At 34.0% G+C, this 13,886-nt stretch overlaps 1 protein-coding gene across 20 annotated transcripts in view; it reads left to right on the forward strand.

The window, feature by feature from the left end:
- The window catches only part of Nrg4 (neuregulin 4), a 165,440-nt gene that overhangs the window by 121,025 nt on the left and 30,529 nt on the right, over positions 1-13,886 (forward strand). For all 20 annotated transcript variants that reach the window (XR_013343770.1, XR_013343781.1, XR_013343771.1 and 17 more), the window contains one exon: positions 6,543-6,692. Coding sequence is in view for 2 of the 20 variants with exons in the window: in XM_077800243.1 (XP_077656369.1) it covers positions 6,543-6,692 (150 nt within the window). In the remaining 18 variants the exon portion in view is untranslated. The remainder of the gene's footprint in view (positions 1-6,542; positions 6,693-13,886) is intronic.

Below are 13,886 nucleotides of genomic sequence, written 5' to 3' on the forward strand. Positions count from 1 at the left end.
TGGTTTCCAAAAGGAATATTAGTATTTTGAATCATTTTATTAACCATAAAAAATTTTATATTTTTCTTAAGGTTAGTTGGTTAAGATAGGCTGGTTCTTGGCATTTTTTTTTCAAAGATAAGACTTTAGCTTTTGCATCTCTAAATTTAGTAGAAGGTTATAGTTCAAAGAAAAAGTTCAAAATGCCTCTGTGATTAATTGGAGCAAAATCCTTTTTACTTTGACTTTTGGCATTGTGCCATGTGCTTTATCAAACATCAGGAATTATCTTGATCTTTAGAACACCTTTATGGAACGGGAATAACAGCCTCAAAGCTGATAATAGAAGAACAGATGCAAATGCATAAAACAGCTGTTCTATTTAGCTATGCATTATAATGCTTTTCATTTTAGTAACCCTCTGATTAAAGTTCTCAGTAGAAACAACTGATATCTTTCTTGGCCTCACCATATTTAGAACAAAACTTAATAGGATGAATCTCCTTGACACCTCATATTTTGCAACATCATTGTACTTCTCACACAGGGCAGGATATGGTTATACAACAATGGAAACGTATCTGCTCTCTCAGGACGACTTCTCTTCTACTTGAGTTTTTCTCACTGATTTGTGTCACTTGTTCAAGAGTTAAAAATTACCCTTCAGAACCAACTTGGCTTATCTCGTGCTGTTGAAGCTGAGGGCCAATGAAAAGCAAGGTATATCTTGCTTTAAATTTCTTCATTTTCTTCTTATTGTTGCATAATGAAGTTATATCAAATTATGTGTTTTTTTTCCTGAGGTTTTTATGTTTTGTTCACTCTCTTTATCATCCACTATCTCATTTGGAAGACAGCTAAAAATATTTCTTTATCTTATCAATAAGATTTCATTTGCTACACAGGAATACCATGCAGAGTGACAACTGTGACTTCTGCCCAGCTCTAATACTTAACTTCTTTTGTCAGGAAGTGAACTGATGCTGGCTTGTCTTTGTCTTATTCCAAGTTGGGGCATGACATTTCCCCTGCATTAGAAGGTTGTTGAGTCCTGAAGCCTGGGAAGGTAAGATGCCAGCACGAATACATTTAGAACTGTGGTTTAATTGTGTAAGACTTTCCAGCTGTTCCTGGTTTACAGTCTTGAGCCCTCAAGTTTTACCAAACATGAATGGGGAAAATCTCTACAGTTGGAAGGCCCACTTACATATTATTCATAATATTTAAGTATGACTTTATATTTATTGAAAATACTACTTAAAGGGAAAACTAGTATATACCAATTTTATGTATAAATACTTTGTATATGTATAAATACTTTGTAAATGTATATTTTTACCAAGAATCATAACAGGTTATTTAAAAACATATATATGTGATTTGATAGTTTTAATTTTTTATTATCATTTTTTATTTTTTTAAATTTTTTTTAAAGAGAGAAAGAGAGAGAATTTTAATATTTATTTTTTAGTTATCAGCGGACACAACATCTTTGTTTGTATGTGGTGCTGAGTATCGAACCCGGGCCGCACGCATGCCAGGCGAGCACGCTACCGCTTGAGCCACATCCCCAGCCCCCTTATCATTTTTTAAATAAATTTTTTAAAAGAATAGTTTTAGATTTTTCTCCCTGATCATTTTTTTGAGGTAGACAAAATAGGAAGGACAGAGACTTGATCAATTGTTTTGTTAATATGGAGAAACAAGACCACATTAAGAAACTAACAAATCACAAAATTTTATCTCATTGCTCTGGTTAACCCTGCCAGTAGTATTCCAGGTGTTTCTCTAAGAAAGTATTCATTGGAGAAGACTGGCCAATGCAAACTCCATAATGAAAATCATATTTTTATCCTGCTGTAGTTGACTCTCATCATTTTCTTGACATGCTTCCTTTACTTCCTGTTCTTTAGCTAGTTTCAGTAAATAAAATACTTCACATTTTCACAATAATTTACTTAATCTAAAAACTTACAGTCCTTCACATTAAAACTATAAATAATACCCTGACTAATGACAAATATGGATTATTCTCTACGCAGTCTATTTCATCATTTATATTCAGACATAATCTATAATCTATTTCAGCATATGAATTAGCTGGGTAATAGTCAATCTTGAAGGAGTCTAGGATTTTGCTTTTTAATCAGGCTTATATTAGACTCATAATTATCTAGAGATACAACAAAATTTTTGCAAGATTGAATATTAGTCAAATTATCTATAGACATTATTAAGAATATAATAAATGCTTAATAAGGTTACATTTAGGGAACTAGTTAATAAAAGAGGCAAAGGTTGTGATCTAGTCTTCCCTGAGTTTTTGGCATGTCAAATCTGGTAGGAGTTTCATAGGATTTTGGCTATATATGTTATCCTATGGCCTTGAATGAACTATTAAAGGGATCCAAGCCCATGTTGCCAGTTTATTTTCTTAAACACTTCTGGTAGTTTTCTTTTTCTTTTTGTTTTGGTTTTTCATTTTTCACATGTTACAGATTGAACTTTGATTGCCACACAGAGTATTGGTTAACTAGAAGTCACCTTTTGCATATGCCAGTATTTGAATTTTTCTTTCTAGGATAGCTGGAAGTGAGGTGGCACTGACATTGAATCTTTCTTTGGCTTGTGAATTCTTTTATTATTATTTTATAATTCTGTTTCTTGTTTCTGAGAAATACTTAATACTACTAACAGAATATTTATTGATCACCATGCTCTTACCCTTTTCTAGCTGTAATTTTTCTTAGGCATTTTATTCCCTACAGATCAATATTAAGTAAACACGGCCTTTGCAAAGTGACTACTTTCATTTCAATTTCACTTGTATGATTCAGTATTCACAACAATTTTTGACATTGTCTTATTTGATTCTGACAATAGCCCTATGAAATAGTTAAGGCAGGTGTTGCTCCTTTGATTTTGACTTTTGAGTAGCCCAAGATCATATATCCAACAAGCACCATAGTGGGGTCAGGAAACTAGTTTCCAGCTTACAGTCCAGTGTTTGTTCTTGAAACTAAATGGCACTCTGTTCACATGATTCAAAACCTGGTTCTTTTTACTCATGCTAAATGTCTCTAATGTGTTAACAACGTACCTTGAACACAGCAGAATCTGAAATACTTTGCAGTATACTCAACATAGCTACAATATTTAGGGTCTGATTGTTGGTGGTATAAGCTGAATTCTGAGTTTTGGAGCTGCTCATCCTACTGAGCATTTGTATACATTCCAGCATTAATCTTAGGATGCCAGGAAATGGGCATGATCCCTTAGTCCTTGGTATTTACCTCATTAGGTAGCATAACTCTTTACTACTTGGAAATCTATGCAGTAATGAGGCATATAAGTAATTTAACAAGATAGTTATTCACATAAAGACAAAAGCTATTTAGTTTCGCGTAAATGTGGGTACAAAACTCAACCTTTCTGTGTTTTTCTCGGCTGGTACAAGAAGTTCTCTGTCTGTACTTCATTAAACCTGTTTACCTATAAAAGAGTTGTTTGAAATTCTACATTTGTATTATAACTGGGTCATAACATTTTCATAAAAGAGCCAGAAGTTTAAAAGTGTACTCCTTGTGCACAATCATTGGTAGGCAGTATTTACTTTTTTATATAATAAATACCTAAAATTGTAAAATTCATTTTTAGGTTTGCCAATTCTACTTCTTAGATAAGAGTATAATATTTAAATGTGACTTTGCCTTTCTCTAAATTCTGATGACTCATTAAACTATAACAAAACTTTTTTCTTGAATTTAAGTTAACCATCAGGATTTCTTTTCCTGCAAGTGCATGTGTTTGCTTTGCCCCTGCAGTGAGACAGAGAAACCCCTCTTGTTGACTGGTTTCCCTCCTATGCCTTTTCCTATTTGCTTACACCCTGATCTGACCTCTAGGCTTATGTGTACACCATTCTCCTGACTCCTTCCAACTCAGAGCATGGTCCAGATGAAAGATTTATGTTGGTTACATCAGCTAGTTTGTCTTTTTTTTCCCCCTTAAAGTCTAATCTTATCTGAATTTGAACAGCCTTAAGAAATCCAAGTAATAAGTTTATAGTTTTTTTTAAATAAATATTTCTTATCAAAAGAAATTATACTGCTTAATTTCAGAATTTATTTATTTAAGGCTTAAGTTAATTTTTCTAGAATATAAATTGAATGCCATTTAAAACATTATTTCAAAAATTGAGAACTTTTTTTTTTAGTTATGACAGGATTTTCTTTCAGTGGTTAAAACTTAAAAGAAAAAAAATTAGAAAGCATGAATAATTGGTACTTGCTTAATTCTTTGTTTTGTTTTTGTGGTACTAGGAGTTGAGCCCAGGGCATGCTACCACTGATATACATCCCCATATCTTTTTATTTCTTATTTTGAGACAGGGTCTCACTGTTGCTGAGGCTGGTCTCAAACTTGAAATTCTCCCTCCTCAGCCTCCTGAGTCACTGGGATTATACTACCATGCCCAGACTACTGAATTCTGTTTAAAAACAAAAATAATTAAATTGTGGAAGAGTTTTTATTTTATGTTTTGGTTACTCGGGAGACACTTTCCTCTGCTTATCTGTGACAGGGTGTGTGCTGACTGTGACTGTGTGTGTGTGTGTGTGTGTGTGTGTGTGTGTGTTCCCCTTTTGGGAAATGGGAGGTGGAGAGAGGAGAAAGAAATTTTTTCACTTTATCTTTTTTCTCCTAGTGCTTGTTTAACTGACCTTACCTGTGGAAAAATTAGCATATATAGACATTAAGTATTTGTGATTTTACCCCAGAATATTTCCACTTAAAAAGCATTTCAGTCTGCCCCCCAGGTCTCATCCTTACTTTTCCTTGTTTACCTCCTCAAACTGATCTTCATAGTAGTTTGAGAGAATATGGATGCTGCTTTACCTAACCCAACTCCGGCAGTGGGAGCTCCCACAGTAACACTGCTGCCTCACACGGCCCGGCTGGAGGCTCATGTGGAACCTTTCCTCTGCTCAGCTGGCTAAAGTCGATCCTGTGTGCTCTACCTCAACATCCTTTCCTTTTATTTATATGTAGACTACTTTATTAGTCTATCACATTAGTTGTCAAAGCTACTGATTAGTTTGTGTGTAACTTTTAAGACCTGTGTCTTTATTAGTCTAGAGAAATGACAGTAAATTTCTAAATATCTACCTAAGCTGGAAAGAGGTAAGGAGGAGAATTAACTTAATATTTTCTGTTTTTGGTAAAACCAGCTTAAAATATATCACCCTTTTTTTTTAAACACAGAATTAGTGCTAAATTTAGTTTACTGCAGATTTACTCCATGACTTCTTGGGTTGCTTTATAAATAAAAATTAGTTATATTAAGATACTATATCTTAAATGCAACTGCAAAATAATAAAATTAATCTTATGTCATTCTTGTTAATTTATATCAATCTTTGTGTTTTATAATCCTTTGAACACATTGACAGGGAGAAAGGAACTTGTTAATACCAAAGATTATCATTCTTTGTCATATAGTATTATTTCTTTTGTTTTTGTGATGCTGGAGATCAAACCCAGGGCCTTGCACATGCCAAGCAAGTGCTCCACTACTGAGCTACACCTCCAGTCTTGTCATAGGCCTAGAGAGCTAAGGGTAATTTGCTTTAAAATATTATAGTTGGCTCATGAGAATATTAAAAAGTATTCTAACAAAGACAACTAGTAATGTAGGGAGTAGAGCTACACTATAAAGTCACAATATTGAAGCAATGTGGTAGAAGTCAAGATTAGATGTACAGATAATTAAAGAATAGAAATACTATTATTTACACAAATTTGAGGTGTTCAAGTAGGCATTGTTAAACAGTGGGTAAGGTATTGAATATTTAATAATGAGATTGAAATAACAAGTTAGTAATTTTGAGGAAAAAAATGCATTTAGAGCTATACCTGTACCCAAATGCAACAAAATTAATTTTAGATGAATTTGAGTTATGTTCAAACAATCACATCATTGAAAATCTAGAGGATAAGTCAGGTGTCAAGTTGCTGGCATCACGACTCGCAGCTTCTTGGGAGGCTGAGACAGGAGGATCACGTGAGCCTGGAAGTTTGAGACCAGCCTGGGTAACCTAGCGAGACCCTATCTCAAAAGAAAATCTAGGGGCTGGAATTATGGCTCAGTGGTAGAGCACTTGCCTAGCATGTGTGAGGCACTGGATTTGGTTCTCAGCACCATATATAAATAAATAAAGGTTAATCGACAACTAAAAAAAAATTAAATAGAAGTCTGAATATAATTTCTTTATAGTTTCTTAGCCATTAGAAAAATGGGAAAAGAAGACAGCAAACATTGGTCTAGAAGCCCTTCTGCTTCTTACCACCCTTAAGTGGGATGCACCCTTATAGAATCTTCCCCTATCTTGTAAGAAATCTAATTTGTTTCATTGTAACTATATCCCTTGAGCATCATAGGGCATGTCTCTTCCACAGTTATAATCTGAAGATTAGTCTCCTTCCTTCATATAAGCTACCTTTTGCTGTCCAGATTAGCTAATGGAGCAGAGATGCATTCTTTATCTGATATTTTATCCCTATAGGTGCGTTGAAAATTACACAGGAGCTCGTTGTGAAGAAGTTTTTCTTCCAAGTTCAAGCATTCAAAGCAAAAGCAACCTGTTTGCAGCTTTCCTGGCATTGACCGTTCTTCTAGTAACACTTACCATTGCAGCCCTCTACTTCCTTTGCAGGTAACCAAAATAGAAACATGCTCTTGAAAATAAAAGTAGCACATAAAGTAGTGATTCCACTAAATAATTAATATGCTTTCACTCTGGGAGGTTTTATGTTTAGAATTATTCCTCTAATGCAGCTTTTGTAATTAATTTAAAAGTAAATTTTAAAGCATCTTATTACTAAGTAGTCTCAATTTGTCCTTTTTTACTACCATCATAATTTGGACTTTTTGGACTTTCTTAAACAACTAAGGTTTAGACTTACTAAGGTAAGACGTCACCTAAATATTTAGGTGTTTGGGGCATGATGACTATAGTGAGGGTGGGTCTACCTTCTCCTAAATATTTAAGTGAGGTCTGTTCTAAGTTAAGTCTTGAATATGAAAGAAAAAAACAACTTATGCAATACTGGAAATAAAAGTTTAAGACATGTGGTTAATATGTAGAATTTAGAGCCTACTGTACTGTAGGCACTGTGCTTCACATAATTAATCCCATACTGAATAAGGAAGACTTGTTCCCTAACTTCATAGGAGATTTAAATCTATGTAGAGAGAGACAAATAAGCAGGCAATTAATTTGGGAAGACTGGTAACTCATAAGAGACAAAAGGAAAAATTACTTTCATGGAGAATGCTGTACACTGAAGATTACTTTCATTCATCAGTTTTAATCTTCAGTGTTTTTTGAAATTGTGTGAAAATGTGAAATTTATTAAATTTAGGAGTTATCCAATATCATAACTCATCATTAACATTTACTAAATGCATACTGTATGCTATTCATACTTGTGAAAAAGAGCTGAGAATAATCATAAAAGAGGTACAAGTTGGCTTAGAAGTTTATATTCTAAAAAAATATGTAGGTAAAATAGTATTTCATAAAATATTGATTTCTCTCTCAATTGTTTTATGTCAAGGAGTAATTAAGATTTGGAGGGAGTTCTTTTTTAAATATGTGGTATCATGTATTTTATTTCAAAATACATCATGAAGGCAATCCAGTAGGTTTTGTCTCTCATAATTTTAACATCTGACTACTTCAGATACAAAAAGTTACATACAAGCCCATTGGATCAGGTTGTGTTTCCCAAATATAGCCATACAATAGCTTTCATTTCCACATACTCTTCTGCAGTGTGATCTTGCCACTCTCCCATCAAGAGGTAGTTTATTTCTCTAAATCTTTGAATATGGGCAGGCACTATTATTCCTTGGGCCATAGAATTCTGTTCATTTCAGTTTTGAAGTGGCCTAAAAGCTTCCACTTCTTGCCACCCATACACAAGATGCTCCCATATAGAATCCATCCTTATCTTGTAAGAAATCTAAACAGCACAAAGAACCAGCCCCACAGCCAGTGACAACTGTCAGCCATTTAAATGAGCCATCTCAGACGTCCAGTTCATTTGAACCTTTGGTTGACTCCTGACTTAGCTGCTGATTGCCTATAATCACAGAGACTCCAAGCTAAAAATGCTCAGCTATCAATCCACAGAACCATGAGCAATATTTTTTTTTATTCCACTAAATTTAGGGTGGGCTAGGCGCAGTGTAATGCCTGTAATCCCAAGTAACTCGGGAGGCTGAGGCAGGAGGATCGCGAGTTCAAAGCCAACCTCAGCAATTTAGCGAGGCACTTAGCAACTCAGTGAGACCCTGTCTCTAAATAAAATATGAAAAAGTGCTGGAGATGTGGCTCATTGGTTAAACACCCCTGGGTTCAATTCTCAGTACAAAAAAAAAAAATAGGGTGGTATGTTATACAGTATTAGATAATGAGAACAGACATTGGGATTTGATTTACCCTTGACTTTAAATGTGTAAATGTCTGGAATAGTGAATGATCTATTCTTATTCTAGTCTTCTAAACATTTGTCAGTCAGTATGCTAAGGGGAAAACTAGCTGATTAACTGCTCTAGTGCTGGCTTCGGATAGAGTTTTAAACTTTTAATTGGATAATGAATTACTCTTTGTACCACCAGTTATGATAGTCTAGGTTTGGCTATAGTAACTATCAGCGTACTATCATTTGAATTTAGTGAGCTCCAAATTTTATGCATTGGAAACTTAATTCTCCAAGTAATGAGGGTTCTACCAGCATGAATGAATGAGTAATCACTAGAGTGGCTTTGTTATAAAATAAGTGCTCTCTGGCTTGCTGGCTCTGTCTCCTCATGTGATGCCCTCTGCCATGACAAGACCCAGATCAAAGGCCCTCATTAGTTACTGAGCAAAATACCAGTGCTTGTAAATTTCCCAGTCTGTGGTATTCAGTTTTAGCAACAGAAAAAAAGAAAGACTAAGACACAACCTTAATAGTTAGTGACTCAAAATGTTAAAAGACTATTCCTCATATTTAATATGTAATTATTATGAGCTAGTACACATGGTTTTGCTAATCATATTCACTTAAGGACTCAAATTATGGAGTAATCACTAATTTCAGTGCTGTCAGTTGTCAAGCCAGAGGAAAAAAAGAGCTGGAGGGTCTCACTCTTGAAATGATCTGCCTATGTGACACACATCACTGCCTACTTAATTAACTGGCCAGAACAAGTTTCATGATCCTACTCAATTATAAAGAGTGTCAGAAAATGCAGTTCAATCATTTGCTTATAAGTTAGAGAACCAGAAGTACATGTCTAACAGTTACTAAAAGTCTTAATAAGGAAATTCGATATTCTACTGGGATTTGTTGCCCGTGATTTGTATGGTTTTTAAATCCATAGAATTTAATATTGCTATAATTATCCAAAAATTAAATTATTTTGTCAATCCATAGAGTTTGTGAAGAGCATGATATGTTGTACCCCACAGTGCTCAATGCCACTGAGCATCAAAGTCTCAGATATGATACCTTTCTATTCATAGTTGCTCCCCAGACTGCCAGAATTTAGAAATATTTTTACTATGAAGAGCACTAAAGTAGACAAAATAATGTCTTTTGGGTAGAAAGCATAGTCATAATAGAAGAAAAAGATTATATAAGAACAATTGGTTCTAAATAAAAGAAGGGGGAAAAATTCTTTAATTACAAATGCTATGTGGGTTTGCATTCTTCCTGAATTTAGACACTCTGAAGTGGGAGGTGGGTGGTAAGAATATAAACTAGTCCAGGCTGGAAATGTTCCCAGGCTGTTGACAGAAACAAATACAAATCAATGCTAGAAGAACCTACTTTCATTCTTTACCTTAAAAAGCATCTTAACATCATAAAAAGAATACCAAACAGAAGAGAAAAGGTACCATTAGTTAGAACTACCAGAAATAACTGATAGTAGACTCAGATATTCAAAATTTTTACTTTTCAAAAGAATCAGATGTGATATAAATTACTTATGTTTTATATCTATCAAAAAATAAATGAGAGACTTAAAAATAAGCAGATTTTACAAAGACCAAAACAGAACTCCAACAAATAATTATAATTTTTAAAAACTCAGTATATGTCTTAGTTCAAGAGAATTTATTTAAAGATTAGCTAAGGGCTGCCAGCTAAGGGTCAACTCATTAGCATATGAAAAGAAACCAATCATTTCAGAGATTCCAAGGATTATATGAATTGTGTGCCAGGAAACAGGGACTAAGACTCCATTCTCATGACCTGATTATCTCCCAGAAAATCCTATCTCCAGATACCATCACATTGGGGAAGACTTCAATATATGAATTTCTTTTGGCCTTCAGGGACACAAGGCAGTATATAAAATTAGCAAAGTCTCAAAATACAAATCAAAATTTGAAATATAAAGGAAAATTAAACAAAACTACTATAATAGTTAAATTGTAATGTATGACTCAGAAATTTATAGGGAGATAAAAATCAGTAACATAAAATTTTAACAATATAATTAACAAGGTTAATCTACTACTTATAGTAGCCAATAGCTACAAAATTCTTTACAAGCTCATACAGAATATTTTTGAAATTCTTCTGTCAATAAAGAAGTTTTTATCACAAGAGGCAAGAGGATCATAAGTTTGAGGCCAGCTTTAACTACTTAGCAATATTCTGTCTCAAAATAAAAATAAGAAGGTCTGGGGCTATAATTCAGTATACATGAGGGCCTGGGTTCCAGGCCTAAACAAACAACAAAACAACAACAACAAAAAAACCCAGGCCCAGTTTTACTAGTGAGTTTCTTAAAACAAACCACATGCTTTCATTGAAGATAGATAAACAGGAATATTCACTTATTCTTTTTTTAGACTAGCATCATTTTGATACATCTACAGAGTGTACTAGTCTGCTAAGGCTGCCATGACAATATGCCACAGACTAGGTACCTTAAATAACAGAAGTTTATTTTCTCCCAGTTACAAAGATTAAAAGCCCAAGATCAAGATGCCACTGTAGTTGATTTCTGGTAAGGCCCCACTTCCTGCCTTGTAGATGGCCGTTTCTCTGGGTGTGCATGAAGAGGAAAAAAACCTCTCTGGTGTCTCTTCCTATTATAAGGACACCCATCATTTCGGATTAGGGCCCTACCCTTAGCCTAAAATTACCTTTCCTAAATACCACCTTCAAATACAGTCACGTTGGGAGTTTAGGGCTTCAACATATGAATTTTGTGGGGACACGATTTAGTTCATAACAGATAACATTATGTATTAGAACTCTCAGATGAAAGAGAACCAGTAGGATGTAAATGCGTGTGTGTGATACACACACACACTATTTAAGAAACTGACTCAAGCAATTATGGAGGCTGCCAAGTCCAAAATCTGCAGGGGCCAGCAGGCTGCAGATCCAGGGAAAGACTGCTATTGCATTTCAAGTTCATGGGCAATCAGGTTGGGAACCTAGAGAAGAGTCAGTATTCATTTCAATTCTATAGGACACAGAATTCCTTATAACTCCAGGGAGGTCAGTCTTTAGTTACTAAAGCCTTCAGCTGATCAGATAAGGCCCATCCACATCAGGAAAGCCACTCTGTTTTACTCAAAATCCAGATTTAAGCATTCATCTCATCCAAAAAACATCTATCTGATTATCTTGGATTTATTCCAGGAAATGCAAAGTTGATGGAACATTAAAAATTAAGCTAGATATGGTGGAATGCACCTGTAATGCCATCAACTCAGGAGGCTGAAACAAGATTGCAAGATCAAGACCAGCCTGAGCAACTTAGTAAAACCCTGTTGTTGTTGTTGTTTTGTTTTGTTTTGTTTAATAGAGTTGGGGATGCAGTTCGGTAATAGAGCACTTGCCTAGAATGCAGAAGGCCGTGGCTGGATTCAATCCCCAATACTGAAAAAATAAATATTTCATTTTACTTATAGATTGAAGGAGAAAAATCTTTTAGTCTTCTCAATAAAAACTTATACCAAACTAAGAAGAAGAAAAAAAGTATGACTATAAAAAGCCTAGAGCTTTTCCATTTTCCATTTGTGCAGCATATGTAGATATTTGACATACAGAAGAGATGGTATTGCAGAGCAGTGGAGAAATAATGGGCTTTCAATAAAAGTTGTTGGCATTATTGCTTATCCATACAGAAGAAAGTAAAATTGAGGTTTTGCCTTACAGCATACGTCAAAATCAGCTCAGAGAGATTAAAGGCTTATATTTGAAAAGCTAAATGAAAACTACTAGAAGAACATTTAAAGAATATCTCTGTATCTTTAGAGGATAGGGACAGATTTTGGAAATAAGAATCATAAAGCAAAAGATGACAAAAGAAATGGCTAATAAATTTGATTTTATCAAAATTGAAAACTCCTAGTTTCCGAGATACCACTAAAAAAAGACCAACCAAGCTACAAACTAGAAGAAGATATATGCAGCACAAGAAATATAGTCATGGATATTTATTTCTTGAATATATCAGATCACTAAGAAAAAGGTAAACATGTAGACAAATGGGAAAAAATAATTGAATTTATAAAAGATGAAAGATCCAGAAAATAAACATGCAAGCCTTGCAACCTTTTTATAGAAATGCAAGTCATACCCACAATGAAAAACCATTATTTCACCTGTGAGCCTGGCAAAATAAGTTTTTTAAATCACAGCCAGACAATATAAAATGGTTTTATATTAAAATTTGAAAAGTTTTAACACTTTTGAATCAGTTTGCAAATACCTTGTAAAGCTGAACAAATGTGTGCCCATTCTTCTTCTGTCTACAGATATCTGATAAATTCTTACAGATGTTTACCAGGAGTTTATAGTAGAACAGGTTATAATAATAAAAATATTGAAAAGTACCCAAGTTCTCATGAACATGAAATGGACAAAAAGTTACATCATTCAAAAGAACACTATGTAAGAGAAGAAATGAACTACAGTTACATATATCAACCTGGATAAATCTTACAAACATAATTTTGGGTAAAGAAGCAAGTTACAAAAGAAAACATGACAACAAAATTCCATTCATATAAAGTTTAAAATGAAGCAAATATATATATATATAAATATATATATATACACACGCACACACACATATTCATATATACACACATGTGTATATGATACATGCATATACACACACACATACACACACACACAGTAGGTATAAAGAAAGGAGAGATACTGGTTACCACAAAATACAGGCAGGTGGTTACTACTGGTGTGGACAGGAAGGATTCAGTTAGAGAAAGTACACATAGGGCTTTTGAAATATGTTCATAGTGTATTTCTCATCTCATGCTGGGTATATGTATATTTATTGTTCATTGTCTAACTTTATGCATTTTATTCACCCTTTTTGTTTGAATGCTTTATTTCACAACAAAGCAACAATTTGCTCATAAAAGTTAAACACATTCATTTTAGAACATTTGGAAAATGGGCATAACTTTAATCAATGAGAAAAAATAGCATTCTTACAAAAATGACTAATTTTCAGGGTTGTAATGTTCTTGAAATCATGTACTTTCCATTTTCAAATGACAACATAAGCAGAAGTAATTTTTATGTAATTATGTGAGTAAAGATGTGCCAAGAGCAGAATTAATTTGAAAAATAACATGAGTAGCTATTGCTCATGAAATCTAGAGATTAGATTTGGATCTGTTGTATACTGACCATGTGAAATGTATTGTCTTTTGGAAATGTGGTTTTAAGAATGAAACCAAGGGCTAGGGTTATGGCTCAGTGATACAGCGCTTGCCTAGCATGTGTGATGCACTGGCTTCAATTCTCAGCAGCACATATAAATGAATAAAATAAAAGTTCATCAACATCTAAAAAAATATTTT

Source organism: Urocitellus parryii, chromosome 6, assembly GCF_045843805.1.
Source record: "Urocitellus parryii isolate mUroPar1 chromosome 6, mUroPar1.hap1, whole genome shotgun sequence".
In the NCBI taxonomy this organism is placed as follows: Eukaryota; Metazoa; Chordata; class Mammalia; order Rodentia; family Sciuridae; genus Urocitellus; species Urocitellus parryii.